This window comes from Barbus barbus, assembly GCF_936440315.1.
Source record: "Barbus barbus genome assembly, chromosome: 34".
NCBI classification, from domain to species: Eukaryota; Metazoa; Chordata; class Actinopteri; order Cypriniformes; family Cyprinidae; genus Barbus; species Barbus barbus.
In genome coordinates this window covers 22,016,659-22,040,969 of record NC_136762.1, presented here as the reverse complement: position 1 = coordinate 22,040,969, position 24,311 = coordinate 22,016,659, and the positions used below count along the sequence as shown (strand labels likewise).

General features: G+C 35.7%; 2 protein-coding genes across 4 annotated transcripts in view; both read left to right on the top strand.

Moving 5' to 3' along the window:
* The first annotated feature begins 974 nt into the window (after positions 1-974).
* On the top strand, positions 975-8,437 carry LOC306854329 (ras-related protein Rab-30-like). Its single transcript, XM_079392248.1, has 5 exons — positions 975-1,138; positions 2,597-2,695; positions 2,820-2,903; positions 3,614-3,797; positions 4,915-8,437. Exons 2-5 carry the CDS (start codon positions 2,603-2,605, stop codon positions 5,163-5,165), a joined length of 612 nt encoding a protein of 203 aa, XP_079248374.1. The 5' UTR covers positions 975-1,138; positions 2,597-2,602; the 3' UTR covers positions 5,166-8,437.
* A 259-nt stretch (positions 8,438-8,696) lies between these two features.
* LOC306854117 (lysosomal Pro-X carboxypeptidase-like) overlaps positions 8,697-24,311 on the top strand; it is a 30,566-nt gene continuing 14,951 nt past the window's right edge. The window contains exons 1-8 of one of the 3 annotated variants that reach the window (XM_079391948.1): positions 8,697-8,789; positions 9,062-9,251; positions 14,928-15,068; positions 15,322-15,423; positions 15,515-15,696; positions 19,245-19,396; positions 19,954-20,126; positions 23,654-23,821. In XM_079391948.1, the coding sequence (XP_079248074.1) occupies positions 9,072-9,251; positions 14,928-15,068; positions 15,322-15,423; positions 15,515-15,696; positions 19,245-19,396; positions 19,954-20,126; positions 23,654-23,821 (1,098 nt within the window). In that variant the 5' untranslated portion in view covers positions 8,697-8,789; positions 9,062-9,071. Of the gene's footprint in view, positions 8,790-9,058; positions 9,252-14,927; positions 15,069-15,321; positions 15,424-15,514; positions 15,697-19,244; positions 19,397-19,953; positions 20,127-23,653; positions 23,822-24,311 lie in introns of those variants that run through there. The other 2 variants (XR_013782802.1, XM_079391949.1) reach the window with 2 other exon arrangements.

Sequence of the window (24,311 nt, the reverse complement as noted above, 5' to 3'; positions counted from 1 at the left end):
CATTCTGAGGTTAAATACATATTTAAAATCATAACAAGAAATATTTTATTAGCTATGATACTGTTTTTGAAATCAAATCTCTGCATAGCTATGACAGGAAACACAGGAATCTAACAATGCCTTAGAAAACCCCCCCATAAATCTTAAAAAAATGAAGCATAGCTATAAACCCATATAGGAAATAAAAGAGTTATCAAATAAGCATGTTCTAAACTCCTGAAACATTGGTGTTTCTTATTTTAGAGCAATTTATGACAGAAATCAATTAAATCTGTATGAAATCAGATGTAACCCCTTCTTTAACATTTTCACAAGTAACTGTAATTTAATTACAATTTTTTTCTGTAACTGATTACAATTAAATTACATAATGCCGTTTCATGTAACTTACTCCCCAACACTATATATATTTTAAATTGGAAATATATTTCGTTTAAACTTTCATAGAAAATACGTTTCCAATCTTATAGTAGCCTACATTTAGGCTAAATGCAAATGTGGAATGGAATAGCCTATAGAGATCAAAACTAAATTTATATTAACATAATAATGTGTAATTATTTTATATAGGCTATTGCAATGTATTTGATGTATATATATATTTAAACATTGTAAAGTATGTTCTTTGCTGATTTTGTTTGTATTTTCACACGTAGACAGCAAATAAAGTTCTTCTTCAAGTTATTTTCAACAACAACAACAAAAACCATATTGGCTGAAAATATATGTATTTAATTTAACTATGTTTATTTAACTATACTAGCAAATACATATTTTAGCAAATGGCAAGTTGTAGCTATATTTTGAAGTACAAACAGAGAGATTTAAACTCTGACGCTAATATCTAACTTATTATGACTTCTTTTTATTGATTTTTTTTTTGTTGGTCATTTCCACTGGTGAACGTTGAACTACAAATCCCAGAATGCATCTGCGATGTTCCACTTGGGAAGCAGCCTGACGTCATTGTCAAAAACCCGAGGAAACTCTGCGATCATTGTGCAACACTGGAGCCGAAAATCTGCCGAGGTTTCTGTTGGCGCTGCACGATTGCTATTATCGTTTAGATTCAAAGCCTGAAGAAAAGACTGAATGCATTCGGACTAATAGAAGCAGTGGGGTGAATCCCCTGTGTTTGGTGAGTGTAAAGATGATTTAATGTGACCTTTAATATGTTGAGCATCCTGCTAGCTAATGGAGAACATTGTGCCTGCTGGTTTTATTTCATCATCAAATAAAATGGGCAATTTTCACTATTTATAAAGGGTCTAAATATAAATGAAATGTATTAGGCCACATCTATGCCTTTTGCTGTGCTCAGTGATATTGCATATCAGATTTCAGTTTTCTGCTTAGAGATACTGCATATCAGATGTACTTCTTCATCCATACCCAGTGGCAATAAATAAAGTGTATCTTTTCTGTTCTGTTATTTAATATCCTTATTTTGTCATGTAATGCACAAATTACAGTCATAATGTATATTATTTAAGGAATAGTGAAGTTACATTTAATCTATTTTCAACGTTTTATTTTCAGTGTTGATGAAATGAAATACAGTTTATAAGGTTGTTATTCATTCTATGAGAGGAAAAAGTTGTGCTCATGCTGTTGCAATATGTGCAAATCAATGTTTAAACATACCATAAATTGTGTACTAAAAGATTAAATATAATTGTGACTCCGAGCACAAACTCATAATTTTGTAATAATTACAAAATGAATGTGAGATAAAGTAGTATTGCAGTGGTGATGAAGTTAATTTATTTAATCAAAAATGTCTTTGTAAAGGGGATCTGTTTATGCTCAACTTCATAATAATAATAATAAAATTAACAATATATTATTATTTAATTTTTAAATTTTTATTTTAAAATATGAATTGCATACAAAATGAATGTGAGATAAATTTTTGCAGTGGAGATGACATGGTTGTGTAATGTTTGAATGTTTATTCATACAGCTAATTAAGTAATTAACTATATTAAAATAACTAATTCACTTTTTATTGAATCAAAATGTATTTTTAAAGGGGGTTTGTTTACGCTCAACTTACAATTTTTTAAAATTTCATATGCTTGCATCCGCCACAATTCTTAATTAGCCATTGAAAGTATGTTTGCGTGTGTTTGCATGTGTGTTGACAGGCCTCTGGGAGTTCTTTATTTCTTGTGTCTTTATTGCAGTCCTCTCAGCATCCTGCCATAGGCCTTGGCAACAGCAGCGTTTGAGCACATGCATAGCAGCTTCTCCTATAGCAACACTACAGAAACAAACACTGCTAATGTGTGGAGTGAAATACAGAGGCACTGTTGATCTAATAAATTAAAGAATGGACAGCAAAAAAAAGGTCCCTAGAGACATCAGGCGTAGTTTATTCCCTCGTTTGTTCTCAGTAATACATCACTGGTGTCATTGAAATGTTTGTTCTGTAAGGGCTGCTGCAGCTCTTTTACTTCAAACAGTGTTTTATCAGAGGGATGTTGCTCAGCCATGTGTAGTTTGCATTGCAGTTCTTAACACCTACATATTATCTGCCTGTCTTTCTGTCTGCCTGTCTCTCTCTCGCTCTCTCTTTTCATTCATGTTCCCTCAGCTGAGCATGAGTATGGAGGATTATGACTACTTATTCAAAATTGTGCTGATAGGAAATGCAGGAGTGGGCAAAACCTGCCTCGTCCGACGCTTCACTCAGGTGTGTGCAATATTTACCTATAATGCAACAGCATGTGTCAGTGTTTCTATTGAATTCGAAGTCCCTGATCATTATAATTTCATAATAATCATTGCATTTAAACTACTTCATCTTGCATTTCTAGGGGCTCTTCCCTCCGGGACAAGGTGCCACCATTGGAGTTGATTTCATGATCAAAACCGTGGAAATAAAAGGAGTGAAGGTGAAGGTGGGTAATACTCTTTAGTTTCATTTTGAGGTAACTGTGTGGAAACTGTATTGGTTATTGATAAATATAAGTAAATAAATAAATAGTGACTTGAATACTTTTTAAAAATATATTTCATTTTAGTTTTCAGTCTGTAGTTTGTATTAAGTAATCAATTATAAAAAAGAATTTGCTATTATAATCACATTCAAATCACGTTATACAGTAATATTACATTCAGAAATGATTTAAAATATTGGTAAATGAAACACAAGCATTATAAACACTTTAAAAACGTGTTTTAGTTCTTCTCACTCCACAACAAATCCTTTAAATTTAACAGTATTCAGAAGAGAACGGGAATGAAACATGTGTAAACAAATTATGACATTGATTAAAAACAACATTTGTTATAAGTGCCAAACCTAAAATAATTTATTTAAAGCGAAACTGAAACGACTGGTGTCGGAAATGCACTGTACAAATAAACTTGCCTATCTTTTGGCACAAATTTAAATTTGTGCACTTTGCACATTTTGTGAGTTTCAGTTTAGGCCACTGAAACACTGACTGATTAAGCCCTTGTGTTTTTGTCTGTGCACCTCTGGGCATTTTTCCGCATTTCAGTGCACTTCCTGCTAATGAAATAGACAGAAAGCTGTAGTCTGTGTTGGGTTCTGCTAGAAGTGCTAAGTGACTTCACTGATTATTTGATCCGCTCATTCCCACAGCTCCAGATCTGGGACACGGCCGGGCAGGAGCGGTTCCGCTCAATTACCCAGAGTTACTACCGCAGTGCCAATGCTCTCATTCTCACCTACGACATCACCTGTGAAGATTCCTTCCGGTGCCTTCCTGAGTGGCTGAGGGAGATCGAGCAGTATGCCAGCAACCAAGTAGTGACAATCTTAGTAGGTGAGTATTCAAGTTTTAATTGAACCATTTTAAATTTATAAAACAAATTATGTCTTTTAGCTATTCTTTTTCTTTTTTTTGCTACAGTATATAGATTGATGATATAAATGTCAAAATCAATGACATATTGTCCTCTACCGGTGAACGTCATGTTTCCTCAAGATTGTCAGATTAACTGCACCACACAATAGACCACAGGTTTATATCAGTAACAGTTGTTCAAAAGTTTACATACACCTTGGAGAATCTGTAAAATGTTATTCTCTCAAAATAAGAGGGATCGTACCAAATGCATGTTATTGTTTATTTAGTACTGACCTGAATAAGATATTTCACATAAAAGATGCTTACATATAGTCCACAAGAGAATTTTTTTTTGTTTAGTGATAGTTGTTCGTGAGTCCCTTGTTTGTCCTGAACAGTTAAACTTCCTGCTGTTCTTCAGAAAAATCCTTCAGGTCCCACAAATTTGTTGGTTTTCCAGCATTTTTGTGTATTTGAAGCCTTTCCAGCAATGACTTTGATTTTGAGATCCATCTTTTCACACTGAGGACAACTGAGGGACTCATATGCAACTATTACACAAGGTCCAGGGTTCGTTTTTCCTTCTGGAGTGTCAGTTAGCACTTGAACTTCAAACGCTCACTGGTGCTCCAGAAGGAAGTAGGATGCATTAAGAGCCATGGGGGTGAAAACGTTTTGAATTTGAAGATCAGGGTAAATTTAACTTTTGTCTTCTGGGAAACATCTTCTGTAACGTCTGAAGGGCAGTTCTAAATGAAAACAAATATTATATTTAGGCAAAATAAGAATCATCTTCATTCTTTTAAAAAGTAAATTATAAATAACAAATTACAAATTCAACTTATTTTCTCTTCTGGATTATATGTAAACATTTTTATGTGAAATATCTTTTTCAGGTCAGTATCTATCTATCCATATCCATCCATCCATCCATTTGTTGGTCACAATGTGCTCCGTTAACCAAAGCAGGAAATTGTCTGTCAACATTAGTTTAATAGACTGGCTTACGTTAGACTATCTACCTGTCACTAGATACTTAATGTCCTTGTAACCAGAGCATTTGAGCAGTGTTCACTGCTGTTATTGTTTGCAGGGAATAAGATAGACCTGGCCGATAAGCGAGAAGTCCATCGGCAGCGAGCAGAGGAGTTTGCGGAGGCGCAGAGCATGCTTTATCTGGAGACCTCTGCCAAAGAATCGGACAACGTGGAGAAGCTCTTTCTGGATCTGGCCCGCGAGCTGATCCGCGAGGCCAAGCAAAACACGTTGGATAACAACGACTCCACTCCCATGCCTGGAGAAGGGAAAAACATCAATTACTTGAGTTGCTGCAGCATAAACTAGTAGACTTGGCCACTCTGTCTGGCTGAGGGGGGCAACATGGATTGCATACAAAGTGGTTGTATTGTTGGTAACCACTACGTAGTTGCAGTGGTTACTGTTTTCCACTGTTATTGAAGTCTAGTTCTTTTACCCTTCTTAAATCTCTGGGTATTTTAAAACATTCGGGAAAATCACAATATCAAGATGATGCTGCTTTTAAAGGTGGGTCCGAAGTTCCTAGATGCTTTTGGCCAGAAAAAAGGGCCTTGTTATACAAAAATGCTTGCTGATAGATCAGACAATGAGATTTTCTACACTTCTGTACAATGCAACCGTACAAGTCCCTGCTGACTTGAGAGCCAATGTATTTGGCATATTAGAGATTTAAAAAAAAATGAGAATGCAGGTCTTCATCAGCAATCTCATTCACTTGATGAAGGACTAGTTGATCCAAAAATAAGCATTCTGTCATCATTTATTACCCTCATGTTGTTCCAAACCCATATGACTGACTTTTTCTGTGGCACACAAAATGAGATGTTTTGAAGAATGTTCATGAAGCTCTTTTCCAACCGAAAGTATACAGCGACCAAAGCAGTCCATATGACTGTGCGTTATATTCCAAGTCTTCTGAAGCCATGTGATCCTTACGGGTTTGGAATGACATGAGGGTGAGTAAATAACGACAGAGTTTTTATTTCAGGATGAACTGCTCCTTTAAGACTCATTGCCACAAAATTGGTGTGTTGGTGTGCACATTTATTATTTGCACAAAATGCACTTCTTGATGATTGCTTGCGAGATTGTTTGAGGCTGCTTATGCATGCGTTTTTTTTTTTTTTTTTAAACAAAGAAGTCAATAATGCAAACACAGCTAGCTCCCTTAAATAATCTGTGACAGGAAGATGTGAAGTAAAACCACCATTTTAAATCCTCATTTATCAGGTAGTCAGTTTATAAGAATATAAACTGCCCTTACTGCTTGCATGGAAATTTGGCTGTTAATAATCAATGAAGGCCATGTCATTTTGAGAAGTCATAGCAAAAATCCAATGTGCCTCTGCCATTTACATCCTGTCGTCATACATTACATAGCACTTGGGAATCTCATGGAGCACATGTTTGGGTCATATTTAGCCCCAAAATATCTCTTTAGCCGGGTCGGTATACTAGTTTTAATTTAGTTTATTTCAAGGATGATTCTCATTAGATTCTCAGTACTGTGAAATAGTAATGGGAATAATACTGCCCGAACAGTTATGTTTTTAATGATTTTTATTATTTTCACTGTACAACATATACTTTGTGTCATTGTTCATAAATTTTTCTTTTTTTTTTTTCTTTTAGATTTTGAGGTGAAATGCACTACTATTCAAATGTTTGGGGTCAGTATGATTTTTTTTAAAGACATTATTTTATTCAGCAAGGATGCAATAAATTAATGACAAATTAATTAATGACAGACATTTATTATGAACTTTTTTTTTTTTTATCAAATAATCCAAAAAGTATCACACTTTCCACAGAAATATTAAGCAGCACAACTGTTTTCATTAACAATAATTAGAAGTATTTCTTGAGCACCAACTCAGCAACTTAAAATTGTTTCTGAAGGATAATGTGACACTGAAGAATGGAGTAATGATAGTAATAATATATATTGTAGTAATATTTCACAATATCAATGTTTTTACTGTAATTTGATCAAATACATTCAATCTAGGGAGAGATTTCTTTTAAAAACCCCAATCTTTTGAATGGTAGTGTATGGCGTGTTCTTGGCAGGTTTCATCCGGTCTAGATTTTTCAGATCACAAACGTTTTTAGTGGCTAAGCTTTTTGTCCTTTAATGTCTTTGCACATTATACATAAAAAAATTCAAAATAATGGGCTCAATGTTTTAATGCACTGTCTAAAATGCTTACTTTATTCCATATTGGTAGTTTTTGTTCTTTTATCCCCAAGGATTACTCCGATACCGTTTGGAGATATTCTGTCCTTTTACACATTTTTACATATTACCAGAACTGAAATATACCAGGATGCTTTGCTGTTAATTTAGTCCAGCTTTGGTATTGTAATAACCGTAGCGATGTTTAAAGCTTTTGGCACTTGAGAGGCCGAGAGAACAGTGTGTGTGTGTAGTTTATGTGTGAATGAGATGTATTTCATAGATGTTTCAGTGAGTTCTTGCACAAATGCTCTTTGTGTTCCAATGCATCATATTGAGGAATAGATGATGGAGTTGTTTAACGGTGTGATACGGTGTGATTCTGGTTTCGGTTGGCCTGCGTCTGTTCTGGAACTGTGTTGTGCATTTGAATGACTTTTAAACAGTTGGAACTTGTACCTCGGCTGTGCTGTAAGGTTGTTTGCACCCGTGTCATTACAATGGAACTGTGAATCTCCTCTTTTATAGACTTTCAGTATTTTACTTGCTGCTACAGATCTTTTTTTTTTTTTTTTAACAAAATTGATGGAATTACAACTGAGGTTTTAGATGCCATGTGCTTGATTCAGTGATTTTGTTTAGACTGAATTTTTTTTTTTTTGAAGGTATTCACTAAAAAACTAAACATTGCTTAACTTGAGGACCAATTGTTTCAGCTTTTTTGGTTGTCCATGCCAATTACTTTGCAGTATAATGCATTTGCCTCATATTTACACATAGCTGCTTATATGAAGCTTTTCTATTAACATTTTATTTTAAAGTGATAACCTTTTCTAGTTTTGTATAAACTGTTTTCTTTCTATGTTACATGACGTGCCATGCACAGTATTTTCTCTGTCAGGTATTTTTGTCTAGCATTCTTTTACAGATATATGCCATATTGTAATGTGTTGTATTGTGTACCAATAAGACTCTAGAATGATTTATTTTCTATGTTAAATGCCCTAATTTCCAGTATAGCGTATGTATTACTAAATGCTTACTTTTTCTGTATGGACAATGTTATTATGACCATTTCATTATGTGAAGTACAATATTCATCAAGGAGTAACAGTCTTTTGTCTAGTGAAGATGAAATGCCATTATTTGAACCCACAAGATCTGTATCCAAAGTAGATAACTGTACATTTATTGTTTTAGTGTGTGCTTTCAATATATAAGTTGTGATGCCTTATGTGTAATACATTTATCATAAAGAGACAAACCCATGACTGCAGCGATTCAAAGCTGTTTTCTTTGAGCAATTATCTTGGTGGAACTTATGTTTTAATTCTCAGCATATACTGTAGACTGCAAGGTCATACTTTTTTTCCCAAATAAACATGACCCAAAATATATATTAATAGATTAAAAAAGCTTCTTAATTAATAATACGAATACAACTGAATTGCTCTAATAGACACTATCACAGATTCTCAGACAAGTAAATAATTGTACATGTATTGTTTTGAAATTGATACATTGTGTAGTATATACAGTATATATATAATGCATAAATACATACATTATATGATACCGTATACGTATATTTATTATGAGTTTTTACTAAATAAAAATGAAAATAAGGAATAACAAGAAACTACAATACCCATGATGCATCGCGGCGATCACGTTATTACAATACGGAAGCACGTGTCTTTACATGAAGTTAAAACATTCCATTTATCGAAGAAAGGAGATATAATCCGTTTTGAGTGAGCACAGAGACAGATTTTAATAACTTTTAATAACTATTCGCACATGACGAACAGATTTACCAAGCTTACTGCATGATCATTTTATAAAATGGTCTGAAATTTGAAAAATAAAAAAATGTGTGTATATATACTTATATATTAGGGCGTTACATTGCATCTCTTTTGTTTTTAAAGTAGTTGTAACATTTTGCGTCATGGAGCAACTACGAGTCATTTGACATCCTTCCTCGTTCCTCGTATGCAAATGATCCATCGCTTGATATTTTCAGATGCACTGTGATGGGATTCACTCATTCAGACATGAGACTGCTCAACACTGCTCTGCTCTTCCTCCTCCTCCTCCTCCTCCTCAGCTGTAATGCACTGGGGCTCAAACCACAGCTCTTGGGCAGACACACAGTCCAAACCAACTCTCAGCACACTTCTGTCTCATACAAAACTTTCTATTTTGATCAACAGGTAAGTGTTCATTGCTTCTCTTACCTGCCTGCTTGTTCTTGGCCATAAGAAATCCATGTCAAGATATCAATTTGTTTACATTGATTAGAGATCACTGGTGCTGTTTTTCAAAGAATATACTTATTATTTTCTGAGAACCAATATGCATTTATCTCATTTCAGCATTAACACAGAAAAAACTAATTAAAATATAAAGACAAATAATACAATTTAGACTGCAACAATAAAAGCTAATATGCCTTTTTGGATGTTATTTTGCAAACTTACAATGGAAGTATATGCATAATATTGTATAAGCAACCATAATTATTATTATTGTCATTATTATTACTTAAACCATTTTATTTATACAAAGTTGCTTGTGATCTAAATGGCTGCAAAATAATTTTCAGCTGTTTTGTGGTGTTTAAAATGCTACATGTTTCTCGCTTGAACACGAATGACTGTAAAAAGTACGTTTTCAGGTAATACTTACTTAATAGTAAATACGACCCACCAAATTTATCAGTGCATTCAGTAACCAATAATGTACAAAAGTGTGAATATCTGAAAAATAGTGGTTAGACCTATTACATCCTTCTCTAACCTTAATATTGTAATCAGAAACTTATGTGACAGCAGCTTGTTTGCTGTTGTGATTGATCACCGTTGCAAAGCATTGTCAATTCCAATCAACTTGTGTCAATCAGAAAGTCTCATTGCCAGGCCTTATTTTGCAACCCACAGCAGTTTTATCTGGTTGTGGTTGCTCATTAACTTACAACTGGGCTTCCGTTACGGATTTCCTTTATTTAATGTGTCTATAATCTGTGCCGTTCTGCTCTGTATTGTGTCTGTTGGAAATTTCCTTTTCCTTGTGGCCCCCCAAAGAATAATAGCAGATCCTTTCGCCCCTCTGGGCTTGGGCCCGTGTGCAGATGCATAGCATTTGATGCTGGCAGTCTGCCCGTTTCTCACTTTATTGAACTGAAAGTGAGATCTTGAAAGTCCCTTGATTTTGGTTTTTGTGTGTGCATCAAGCTTAACATGCTTCGACTAATATATACACAGTGGCTAATGTCTTTTTTTTTATATATAATTATTTAAATCGTGGTATGATGCTGGCAGTTGTTTAACAATTTATGTCTCAGAAGCATTGAATCTCATTCTTAGCCTGAAGGGTGGCTTAGAAATTAATCTTTTGCTCGCTAACTGTGGGAAAAGCTGACACAGGAAAAGCCCCGCGTCTAGTTTTAGACAAAAACAATCCTGTTAGGCTGTACTCTGAGCCTAATTACGTCTTGACCTGGACACGCCAGAGTGAAGGCAATTGTTTCTCGGTGTCTGTTCAACTCATCCTCTGAGCCGTCAGGAAGATTAGGGCCATTTCCTGGCTTTCTTGCTCCTCATTGTCTTGGCTTTGTCCTTGTCAGCACTTAGTACGCCTTAAACGGTAGCCTTCAGTCGTAGCAGCACAGACGAGGCTGTTAAAATGAGGATCTACAAAGTAGAGACTCAACAGGAAATGTAACATGGGTCTAGGATTTTACATTCCCTCTGCGCTTCATTTCACATTCCCGCTCGAGCTGAGCTGTAGTCTGTCGTTTTTTAATTCTCTTCGAGGGAATATCCTTTCAGCATCTGTTGCTGGATGTGGATGGGTGTTTGACAATCAACCAAGAGCAAAGCTGTTTTCAAATTCATTAGACAGAACAAAAAGCACTAATGTGAAACAAAATATAAGGTGTGACGTCGACAAAAAATGAAATCTCAGTATTTTTGGAGGATTTCTTCAGTCTAAAGTTTGCAGTAATTACATTTGAAAGAAGTCTCTTGTGCTCAGACAGACTGCATTTATTTGATAAAAATACAGTATCAAATATTATGAAATATTACACTTTAAAATAACAGTTTTCTGATTTTAACATATTTTAAAATGTGACAAATACCTGTGATGACAAAGCTAAATTTTGAGCAGCCAAAAAACAATTCTTTAATGATCATAGACAATACATACCGCATATCCCTAAAACTAGATATTTACTTTTATGGTGAAAACATAGTAAGTGCTTCTTTCTTGTACACAACTTGCTACCATGATGCTATATATGGTTGCTAAGTGGTTCTGTGTGCTTTTTAGGATATTGTTATGTGGTTTCTAGGGTATTCTAAATAGTTGCTTGGCAGGTGCTTACTTATTTTGTACCCTATATAGAACAAAGATATCTGGAAAAAATATAAATTCAACCTTCAGCAAATGTTATGTATGTAGTGTAACAAAATCATTTGGAATTAGTTCACTGAAAAATGTAAATTCTGTCCTGATTTATCATTTATTATGTTTTTTGAAACCCATATAACTTATATTTTCTGTGGAACTCAAAAGATGATGTTAGGAAGAATGTCCATGCTGCTCTTTTCCCTGCAGTCAAAGTAAATGACATAAATGTGAAATAAAGTGCATGATTTATCTAAACTACTGTTGACAGCCCCTGTTCACCATCTACATTTGTGGTGGAATGGAACAGTGTGCAAGTTCTTTAAAACTTCCCCAGAGGAAAACATGAAAATTCATCCACTGCTTTGTTGCTCCAACCCCGTGGATATTTTTGTGTTGGGCTTTTAAAAGTTGTTTTTTTTACTGCTGGAAAATTGTCACAGCTTTCCCGTAGATCAGGTTCTTCTTAAAAGAGCTTATGAAAAAGATTTTAGACATGATGAAGTAAGTAAAAAAAAGAAGCTATGTGACACACTTCCACATTATCACATGGAAACAGGTAGTAGAGTGATGACTCTTGTTCTACATTTGCTTTGAAAGTATCAACCAGGAGATGGTGCTGCATTTCTGAACCAGTGTCCATAATGTGACTCATCTAACCTCCGCAGCCAAAATCAGATGTTTTGTTTTAAACTTATAGGAGTGCATTCAGTTCTCGAGTCCTTTTAAAGATTATTATATAGAAGATTTCATTGTATGTGTAATTCACAACAGAATAAGGATATTGTATAATAAAGAAGTTATACTACCGTTCAAAAGTTCAGGATTAAGATTTTTTTAAAAGTAATTAATACTTTTATTGAGCAAGGATGCATTAAATTAATCAAAAGTGAGTGACACAAAAAACATTTATAATAATTCAAATATGTGTTCTTTCTATTCATCAGAAAATCCTGAAAAAATGACTAGAATAATGGCTTTGCATTTTATTTTAAAATGAAATGTTAAATATGTGAAAATGCTGATATTTATAACCTTTTTACACTAATATTCAAAAATAAAATACATTTATTATAAATTATGTTTTTTTAAGTATGATTAACTTATGTACTATTATTATATTAATAATAGTATTATCTATTTTATCAAGAAAATGTATGTACTTTTTTATGATTAAAATATTGTAAATATGTTTTTTTTAAGTGGAAATGAATAGGCACATAAATGATGTAAAAAGGCCATTTTCTAGAGCTTGAGATGTTACAGCTTACACAGAAAATAACTCACTAAAGCATGTGAATATAGCTGACACTCATTTGACCTGCAGCCAGGCTCTGACTGCTGTTGAATGAATGTAACTGTGAGCGCTCTGAGTCCTTTTGCTGTCACTGGCTCATAAAATTTCTGCCTCTTTTGTTGCCAACGGGAGGAGAAAGAGGGTATTTACAAAAAAACAAAACACTAGAGAGAACATTCTTTATTAAGTGTTGGGTGGGATTCAGAAGAGTGAGAACTGTTAAGAACTGCAGCATTGCAGCTCTGGGAACAAATTTTAACATTCCTTTTACTTCTTCCCTCAAACTTGGAGAATTTATGGAAATGTAGAAGACAGTGAACGGCCCCTGGACCGGGTGAATGGATATTACAATTCTGCTCAAACTGGAACTAATGTGGCATCCCTGACGCTGGCACTAGATTTTAATACAAATTGAGGCTAATTATCCCTCCATCCTGCTCCGAGGTTTTACGCTCAACAATACGAGGTGGCTGAAGGCCAGAAGATTGAGGAGAACACCCAGAAATAAAGACAGTCTAGTATCGTTACTGTACATTAAGTGTAGGCAGGGATGTTACAACATTGTAACTGTTTACTGTTAAAACGGCAGCAGAACAACATTAAGAAAGGAATAGTTCACCCAAAAATGTAAATTTGCAGAACATTTATTTACCTTCATGAATATGTTATACCTAATATGTAAATGAGTTTGTGTCTTCATTGGAACAGATTAAGTCACACCAATGGATCCTCTGCAGTGAATGGGTGCCATTAGAATGAGAGTCAAATAGCTGATAAAAAACAAGTAATCCTCTGTCCATCAATTAATGTCTTGTGAAATGAAAATCTGCGTGTTTGTAATAAAAAATAAATAAATAATTAAATCCAACTTCAAACTGTTGCTTTTGTACGGAAGTTCTAAGCGGCCATGCATTATTATAATTTTTCTGTCTTGTTTTGTCGTTATCACGACTTAATTTTCTCATGATCTCGACATAACGAAAGTTGTTTTGTCGTTATCACGACTTAATTTCCTCGTGATCTCGACATAACGAAAGTTGTTTTGTCGTTATCACGACTTAATTTTCTCGTGATCTCGACATAATGAAAGTTGTTTTGTCGTTATCACGACTTAATTTTCTCGTGATCTCGACATAACGAAATTTGTTTTGTGGTTATCTGGACATAACGAAAGTTGTTGATCTCAACCTAAAAACCGTTTTCTCACGACGTAATTGTAGCTATCGTGAGAAAATCAGGGTCGCTATATTGTCTTCGACGATAAAGTTGCAGACCCGACAGCCTCCTTCTCAAGTGTCGAACACTTATGTGTAAGTCGTCAATCACTGACAGACACAGAGCTAAAATGTCCGAGTATGAATATGCATGACAAGTATTCTATCATGGATCAATGTAGTCGGTCACACACACAACACCTTCAATATTTGGGATGGTACTTATACCATATTTTTATTTTTATTATTTCAGTTTGAGTGAGTCCCTGATCAAAGTAAAAGCGAATACGATCATCCATGATGCTGCGATGATGCTGCTCCTATAGCATTTTCTCATGCCGAATACACAGAGAAAATTAAGTCGTGATAACGACAAAACAACTTTCGTTATGTCGAGATCACGAGAAAATTAAGTCGTGATAACGACAAAACAACTTTCGTTATGTCGAGATCACGAGAAAATTAAGTCGTGATAACGACAAAACAACTTTCGTTATGTCGAGATCACGAGGAAATTAAGTCGTGATAACGACAAAACAACTTTCGTTATGTCGAGATCACGAGGAAATTAAGTCGTGATAACGACAAAACAACTTTCGTTATGTCGAGATCACGAGAAAATTAAGTCGTGATAACGACAAAACAACTTTCGTTATGTCGAGATCACGAGGAAATTAAGTCGTGATAACGACAAAACAACTTTCGTTATGTCGAGATCACGAGAAAATTAAGTCGTGATCACGAGAAAACAAGACAGAAAAATTATAATAATGCATGGCCGCTTAGAACTTCCGTACGTTTGGCTAAAATACGAGTCATTTATCCATATCCCCAGTGAAAATAATTTGGTCTGAATCAGGGGAGAAATATGTGTGCATAGAAATATTTCAAATGTATTCTAATTTTCCTTTTTTTTTCTCATTTTCTTTTCTTTCTTTTTTTTAATCAGACTTTTTTTTTTATTACAGATTGACCATTTTGGCTTTTTGGTGAATGGCACATTCAAACAGAGGTATCTTCTTAATGACCAGCACTGGCACAAGGAAGGAGGCCCAATCCTGTTTTACACGGGCAATGAAGGAGACATTACATGGTTCTGCAACAACACTGTAAATATGCATTTAAAAAAAAAATCTTTAAAAGGAAGATGAGTGAAATTAAAAAATGAAAAATGAATAATAAACACAGTGTCCATAGGTAATCAGTATCAGTACTATTCACTTTATATTCATATCATTATGAAAAATACTGATACAAAATTAAAATTTTGCCATCCAGAGGAAAAATATCTTGTAAAAGTATAAGATTTAGTTACTATGTCGAAATGGAAGCTCGATATCTCAACCTCTTCTTTTTCCCAAGGGTTTCATGTGGGATGTAGCAGAAGAGCTTGGAGCCTTGCTGGTTTTTGCTGAACATCGCTACTATGGAGAGTCCATGCCGTTCGGCAAAGAGTCTTACAGCGTGAGTCCATACTGCTGCTCATGTCGAGCGGTAAGGGTCATTTAGCTAACACTGTCCTTGACTTTCTGGGCCTGTCTTTCCTTTTCTCCAGAATGCAAAGTATCTGAACTACCTAACCTCAGAACAGGCTTTAGCTGACTTTGCAGTGCTCATCAAAGTTCTGAAAAAAACCCTGCCTGGAGCTCAGAACAGTTCAGTCATCGCCATTGGCGGCTCCTACGGCGGAATGCTGGCGGCCTGGCTGAGGATGAAGTATCCCAGTGCAGTTGTAGGGTGAGTGTTTGTTCATGTTACCTATGAGTAGAATATTAAACGCAAGTATGAATAAAAAATACTTTATGCTTAAAAATGTACACTTAAAATGATATTCACTACTATTTTTTACCAAAAAACATAACTTTATGAAATTATAACAAATTTAAATAACTGTTTTTATTTGAACAAATTTTAAAATGCACTTTATTCCTGTTATGGCAGAGCTAAATTTTCAGCAGCCTTAACTTCAATCTACAGTGTCACATGTACCTTCAGAAATCATTCTAATATGCTTATTTTCTGCTCAACATTTCTTATCATTATCAATGTTGAAAAGAGTTGTGCTGCTTAATGTTTTTTGTGGAAAATCTAATAGTTTTTTCTATTGAACATGATTTTTTTGGATTTGTATAATTTTGTAATTTGATCTTGTTCTTACTGACCCCAAAATTTTGAAACCCAAACATACGTATGTATACATACATATATAAACATGTACATATGTATATACACACGCTATATGGATAATATGGACAAACTGGGACTACTCCTAATTATTGAATTCAGGTGTTTCAATCAGACCTATTGCCACAGGTATATGAAATCAAGCACCTAGATACAGTCTGCATTTACAAACATTTGTGAAAAAAGTTGTTCTTTGTAGCTCAGTGTATTCAAGCATGGTACTGTGATATTATGTGGCCACCTTTGCAGTAATTTGTGAAATTTTACCCCTGCTAGATATTCCGTGGTCAACAGTAAGTGGTATTATTGTAAAGTGAAAGCATTTAGAAACAGCAGCAACTTAGCCATTAAGCAGAAGACCATGTAAAGTCCCAGAGCGAGGTCACCGAGTGCTGAGGTGCATGATGCATCAAATTTAAATGGGTCATATGATGCGACTTCAAGTTTTCCTTTCTCTTTGGAGAGTTACAAGCTTTTTTGTGCATAGATAAGATCACTGACGTTGCAAAGACTAAAGTCTCAAAACCAACGAGATATTCTTTATCAGTGTTGTGCAAGTTACTTCCAAATTGTAATATATTATAGATTACTTGTTACTGTTATTTAAAAGTAATTCCTTACCTTACAATATTACTTTCTCAGAATTGTAATGCGTTACATGACTCCTGAGTTACTTTCACCAAAATAATTACAGAAGTAGAACTTAACATTCTAAAATGATAAAATGTACTAGAAGTACATAAAGCTCATAAAGGTAAGAGTAATACATCATTCGTAACTGTAAAGGGTCTACTTTTATTTGTGCACTCACAATATCAACAAAACGTCGTGCTTTTATCTTCAACAGGAGCGCTTCACAAAAATGAACCGAAAGTCAGCGAATACATGTCTCACAGACATGATAAATATATCTATAGAAAGCTTTAAATTACTACTTAACAAAATAAATAAAAACGAAAACAAAAACTATTTAATATGATCGTTATCCGTGAAGATGCACTTCTCTCTAAAGGCGCATCTAATGAGGAGATGGCGAATCCTTACTATTTCCCCCGGACACATTCATGGTAATTACTTTTGCTGGGGCTTTTGCTTTATTGCGTGTATTTGAAGCAGAACTCTTCTGCTTTGCTGACGGCTCGCTGCTGCTGCTTCGGGACACTAAACACCGTCCAGCCGCTCTTGACAGTCGCGGCAGCAGACTCATGTTATTTCCACCAGCGCGGCTATTTGTTTTCATCAATAATTGATGGATGTCTAAAATATAAAGATAAGGAGAAGCCTAAAACAGGCCCGAGGACCGTCCAGCGTCTGAACTATGACGTTATTGTGGAAGTCGTGGCCTAATGGTTAGAGAGTCGGACTTGTAATCCAAAGGTTGCGGGTTCGAGTCCCCGGCCGGCAGGAATTGTAGGTGGGGGGAGTGAATGTCCAGCGCCCTCTCTACCCTCAATACCACGACTGAGGTGCCCTTGAGCAAGGCACCGAACCCTCAACTGCTCCCCGGGCGCTGCAGCATAAAATGGCTGCCCACTGCTCCGGGTGTATGTTCACGGTGTGTGTGTGTTCACTGCTGTGTGTGTGCACGTTGGATGGGTTAAATGCAGAGCACGAATTCCGAGTATGGGTCACCATACTTGGCTGAATGTCACTTCACTTCACTTATTATTGGCCCGAAGGGACATAAAAAAAGTCGGAGCCCGACTTTAAATAAAAAAAAAATAAAAAAACATTTTGGGCTAAAAGTGCATTGTAACGCAAGCATTACTGAACATGTACTGTGTAAAATATTACTGAAAATTGATTAGTAATGCCTTACACTACTGCGTTACAGCAAAAAGTAATCCGTTACTGTTATGCATTACATTTGTAACACGTTACTCCCAACACTGTTCTTTATAAAAGTTAAGACTCGACCATGCCCACCTAAAACGGCTCATTTAAACACGAGTTCACGTCACGGTGGGGGAAGATTTGCAAAACACCGCCCAAACATACACGCTATGAAAGAAGGCGCAACTATTATTCTCCCTGTAGTATTGTTGCTGCCACTGGCGCCATTTCCTGGAGACGCTGTGTTTTCATTGTGAAAGCGAAAGTACTTTGTTTGGGCTTCCAAAAGAGGACTCAACTAGAAATCAGTGGTTAAGTTGTATTTACAACACTGTTCCAGAACAGTTCAACCCAAATATTAGAGTGTGTGCAGCGCATTTTACGGAGGACTATTTCCTGGCTTGCACAAAGGCTGTTTCTATAAAAGTGGGGTAATTCCAACTTTGCAAGGACAGTCTTGATGCTTCTGACTTACAGCCTGTAAGTATGTTTCTGCTACTGACTATTGAGCAGTGTAGAGTAATGCTTGTTTGGCATTTCTACGATCACAAATGCAGACATGGTGTTATGCTTACGCAGCACGATGCGTAAAAAGACCGTATGAGTCATTATAATCAGTAATGTCCCCACTGGATGCAACAAATGCCTTGTTTATACTGGGTTTTATTGTTTTTTGTGTCTTCACGCCGGGACACGGCATCACAATACGGTAAGGGGGAGTAACATTTCCATCTCACGCTTGAGGTATTCAGCCAATCACAACGCACTGGATAGCTGGCCGATCAGAGCATGCCTCGCTTCTCAGAACGATGAGCTTTGTAAAAATCGATGCGTTTCAGAAAGGCGGGGCATAGAGGAGCAACAATAATGTACAGTATGTGGAAAAAAATGTGTTTTTTGAACCTTAAACTACAGTTGATTTTCACTCGCATTTGGCGTGTATTAGTCTCAAGATAATATTGCAAACATTTAATAAGTGCTTAAAGGTCACAGCTAGTGTAGTTTATATCTAAATGTGAAATATTAGTCTATTAAAAATGCATAAGTACAGCATACATATGCATTAATGGAGTAAGATTCCTAGAAACTGAATAATATCTTATGTTTAGAGTGCCATGGGGTTCTGGAATAGTAAAATGCATAACCGTAATGTGTAACCATGTGTTTAATTAAGGAAGGGGATGTAATGCAGCAGAGAAGTTCATGATTATGAGTGGATTTTTCTACTGTGAAATGGAATGATCAGTGAGTGTGACTGGTGTTTTCAGTGCTCTTGCTGCATCCGCTCCCATTTGGCAGTTCATTGTGCCGTGTGGAGAGTTTTACAAAGTGGTCACCAATGACTTCACCATCAGTGGCACCAACTGTAGCAGCAACATCAGGAGGTCATGGGCGGCTATTGACAGGGTCTCAGCAACAGGTTGGTGAATGCGATTGCTATGCTGCTTTGCCCCTTGTTAAAAATATTTTTTTGTGATCATGCCATGTGTAGATAATATTGTTGATAATGTTTGGAAGATGCGGTACTGATTACAAAAGGTATAATTAAAACGAGAATCAATAATATAATCTTTTATTTCATATTTAGGAAACGTAATATGATTACATATTGTCTAGTAATTTTTTTTTTTAAACAAGAAAAACCTGAATGGAATGAGAAAAAAAGGGAAATAGTTCTTAAACAACAAATAGGTTATCAGTCTGTAATTTAATAAATAAATAAATACAAAAATCACTGTAATCTAATTGTGTATATACATTCCATGGACTTGTTTTTTGTTTTGCCTGATTTTGATCAGTTTATTATGTAGTCCAGATCATCTGTACGCCTTTACTAGCCAACACTGATTGTTGAAGGATTTTGTTCTAGTTGTTTTAAAGCCATGTTCATTTGTGACTCTTCATGGTTTTGTACCAACTCTCTTTTTGAAGCTTATGGGTTTTCTTGGACTCATTTGATCAGCTTTTCTTTTATAGGTGAGGGTCTGCAGTGGCTGTCTCAGGAGTTTGGACTGTGTAATCCTTTAAAGACTCCAGACGAAGTGTATGGCTTCAAGGCTTGGCTGCAGGAAACCTGGGTGAACTTGGCCATGGTGGATTATCCATATGAAGCTAACTTCCTCCAACCACTTCCAGCCTGGCCTGTTAAGGTACGATAAGTTCACTTCCAAGCTTTCCTTTACAGAACATACTGTGGCACACACCTTCTTATAAAGTTCATACCCTGAAAGCACTGATGGAAATGTCTGCCAGGTGCATAAAAGTACAAATGTAATTTAAAATATATCATGTTGAAGAATTATTACCAAATTCATATACCATGGTACAGTGTTTACATGATACTTGAATTATTGATTTATTTATGTATTTATGTATTTATTTCAGAACACTAGAGCTGACCTTTTCCTATCATTTGTACATAAATGGCATGGTTTTTCTGTAAATTGTGACTATGAAGTTGTAAAAATGAAGAAGAAAATATTACATAGTCTGGAATGAAGCATGACACATTTTACAAGAATAATGAATGAGTAAAACACAACAAAAGTCATTAACAATAAAATTCTACTTTAGCAGTTGGATTTCACAGCTAGTCGGAATGAATCATGCTCGCTGAACGATTTCCTCATTAATGCTGACTCACCTCTGATAATAAGTCAGTTGTTGTACCCATTTACATCAGTATGCAAATAGCCTCATTCATATTCATAAAGCTTCTGTTTTCTTTCACCCTCAGAATTGAGCTTTTGTTCAGGTTTTTGTTCGGTTTTGGTTAGAGAGTGGCGTGGACAGAAAACATGTTTATTGTCAGGACTCCTGAGGCATCTGTATTTTCATTCATTGAATCTATCTGACAAAGCAAAGGAAAATGAATATGAAGAGCCCTAGTGTGCATGACAAGAAAGTAATATAAGCTCTTCTCCTAAAGCTAGTGCACTGCCGACCTAGAGAACATTTTAAAATTAATCTGTATTGCCATGTGCAACACATTTTACATCCTTATTAGGTTTTGGAACAGAGATAGAGTTGTCAGTATGAAATTTGAATAAAAAAAGCTTTATTTTTGATAATTTTATTTAATTGTTTAATCATTTTGTTATTTTATTTAGAAGCTTTTAGGTACATTAACTTCTTTTTTTGTTGGTAACTGTATATTATTTCTAGCACATATGAATATGCAGACTTTGCAGACATTGCAAAAGCTCAGATGGTTCACTCTTGAGTAGTTTTCTTTTCCCCCCTTAAATCTTATAATGTATGCAACCCCTATAGGTGGTTAAAGCAGTTTAGGCAGCGGGTGCAAAGAGGAGGCTTTTTAATGACAAAGCTAATGTGATTATGTGAGTGACTGAGAGAATGGGGTATTGAAGGCTTAGGAGTGGGAAATCTGTTTGCTGGAGATGAATATATAAACCTAATCCCATCTGAAAAGTAGAGAGAAGGTGCCTTGGACAGCCTCTGCTGGCTTATCTCACGCGCAGACCACCATCTCAGAAGAAAAGGTTAACAACAACCTTCTCAAACCCACTCAAAGTCAGACATGACAGATATCATCCCATTATGGGTAATGTGTGTTGCGGTGTTAAAATAAATTCTACTCTCCCAGTTTAACGAGTAGTGAAAACTATGAGGAAAATTGTGGCCACTTTTACCGTCGCATGGCGAAATTATTTTGAAGTAGGAATTGCTGGGAGTTTCACATAAATACCTCACACTAAAATCACACACTTGCTTTCTCCTGAATAAGCATTAAGAGATTAATTAATGCTGGCCACATCAGAACGTGTTTTTCAATGAAAATTGTCTTTAAGGTGTCCATATTGTTGAAAATTTCGCAAAGGATTCAAGAGGTTGTACAAGGGATTTTGTTCGTTTACCAATGAAAAGCTTATTACACACTATTGAGAACGGACTACAGTGACTGTGAAATTTCGTAAATAAATTGCTAATGTGTTCGCACCTCAAGTCAACACTATAGCGCTTATTGTTAGTTTGAGTATTCTGACAAGCAAACATTGGCTGTACCAAAGGTATGCTAGAAGTGCAAATTTCAAACTTCATCTTGGCAAAAACAGGTTCACCAAGCAACATCTCTATGACCAGAATTTTTGGGAACACCCTAGTATATGGACCAATTCTTGCTATTCACTTGTTGCGTATTAGCATGGCTATTATTAACACATTGGCTGTGTATTAGTACTTATAAAGCACATATTGTGCATGACCATATTCTACATCCCTAATCCTACCCAATACCTAAACTTAACTACTACCATACTAATTATTAATAAGCAGCAAATTGCAAGTTTATTGAGGCAAAGGTTGTAGTTAATGGTTTGTTAATAGTGAGAATTGGACCTTTGTAACACCAAACCAGCAGAGGGAGCTCTCACCCGAGTACTGACTGCTTGCCACTCCCTCTGCTTCCTCTACTGCCACTTCCTGTTTGTTGCTTTATAATCCAGAGACTGAGCACATGTCAAACTGCGAAGTATTGCCAGTTTACCTGCCTTACCAAGCGTTTACCATTGTCCTTCTCATTGCCTTGCTGTGTATAACTCTGCCTGTTGACCTTGACTCTGATTTCCTGGATTTGCCCCTCTGCCTTGTTTGCTCGTTTGGACTGATGTTTGTGTACGAACTCTTTGCTTGCCCCTGTGTGTATCAACGGACTCAACTGTGATACTGGTATAGACCTCTTACCTGACTTCACGTTTCTGTTTGTTGAAACCCCTTTTAATAAACTTCTTTTAATGGATTCTAACTCTGCCTCAGCGCCATCATTACAACCTTAAAATAAAATGTGACCGAATTTTTTTTTACGTGCAATTATGGAAATGCAGACGTGAACAATTAGCGAACAGTACTTCATTTGGCGAGTTACCTTAGAAGGTTTAAGCCAACAAGCTATCTTAATTATATAATTTAGCAAACATAAAAATTATTTACCATCTCAGTAGTTGAGACAGTTTGCTTTGAAGTCCCGATGAAACGAAAGTAGCGACAAATCTTTTATTTTGTATTGTGACGAACATCTGAGTGTAATGGATTGTTGAAAAAGAAGAAAAAATGTAGGTTCGGTGATTTGGTTCTATCCATTGTTTGATTGGATTTTGAGGTGTTGGCGTTGCACTCAAAAATGAATGTGAACGGTTTTCAAACTAGAAAATTTTCTGTGACGTGTAATTACCAATTAGATAAATTTCATTCCATGCCAACATTAATTCTCTCTACAGTGCCCCTTGTGGCAGTACCGACATTGCAACAAATACTTGCATTACTGTATGACTGATGTCCAATCCAATTTATGTGGAGCCATTTTCCATAGATAACTGCATAGCTTGATATGTTTGTCAAGGTTTCTTTCTTTGTCTTTGAAACATTCTTTGTTCCAACTTGACGGTGATAAATTCTACTCCAGCAGAATTCCATTCCACTCAATTTCACATGCAAATCAGACGATTCTACAAAAAAAAGCTGCATGGGGGATTTTCACAGCAAGATTGTATTGAAAGAACTGGAACATATGGAACATCTTTATACAGATAAAGCTTTGCTTGTTTGCAGATCGAAATCGTAATTTGTGCCTTTGTTATGCAATAAAGCAGTTGTCATCTCTCTGAACATAAAGCCAGCTGTTTGCTCTGTGATTTACATGTGTTTTTCTGATTCTCAGGTGGTCTGCAAAAATCTTAATTTTAATACCGGTGTATCAGACAAACAGCTGTTGAATGGTATCTCTCAAGCCGTAAGGGTGTACTACAATTACACGGGAGATGCAGTCTGTCTCAACACCTCACAAACCGCTACTGGGAATCTGGGTTTCCTTGGTTGGTTCTACCAGGTAAAATGACTTGACTTGGTACAGTATGGCCACATTTATTAACATTGGTCATTGCATTCTGTTTTATATTTACATGATGTTGAAGAATTGTGATGTTGTTCTTTTCCATACATTGAAATTAATTATGGAAGGAAGCAGTGGAACTCCAAAAATGACAAAAAGCACTATGAAAGTTTTTTTGCGCTGTATTCCAAACTGTCAAATTGGCCCAGTAGTGCACGACACAACGAAATCTCCACAACACAACGCATAGGACTAATTTCATTGTGTTGTGCTAATTTTGTTGTTTTGTGCATTGTCGCGGCTTGCTTCTGTTGTGTTATGGAGATTTTGTTGTGTTGTGCACTACTGGGCCACCGTAGCTATGAATTAAGAACAGACCAAAATTGAAATTGTTATTGACAGAAAATTGCTTGAAGGTCTTTGGTCTGTTAGGTCACACTTGGTCTGTTTTTCTCACAAAGCTATTGTAGGACAACTTTATGATACC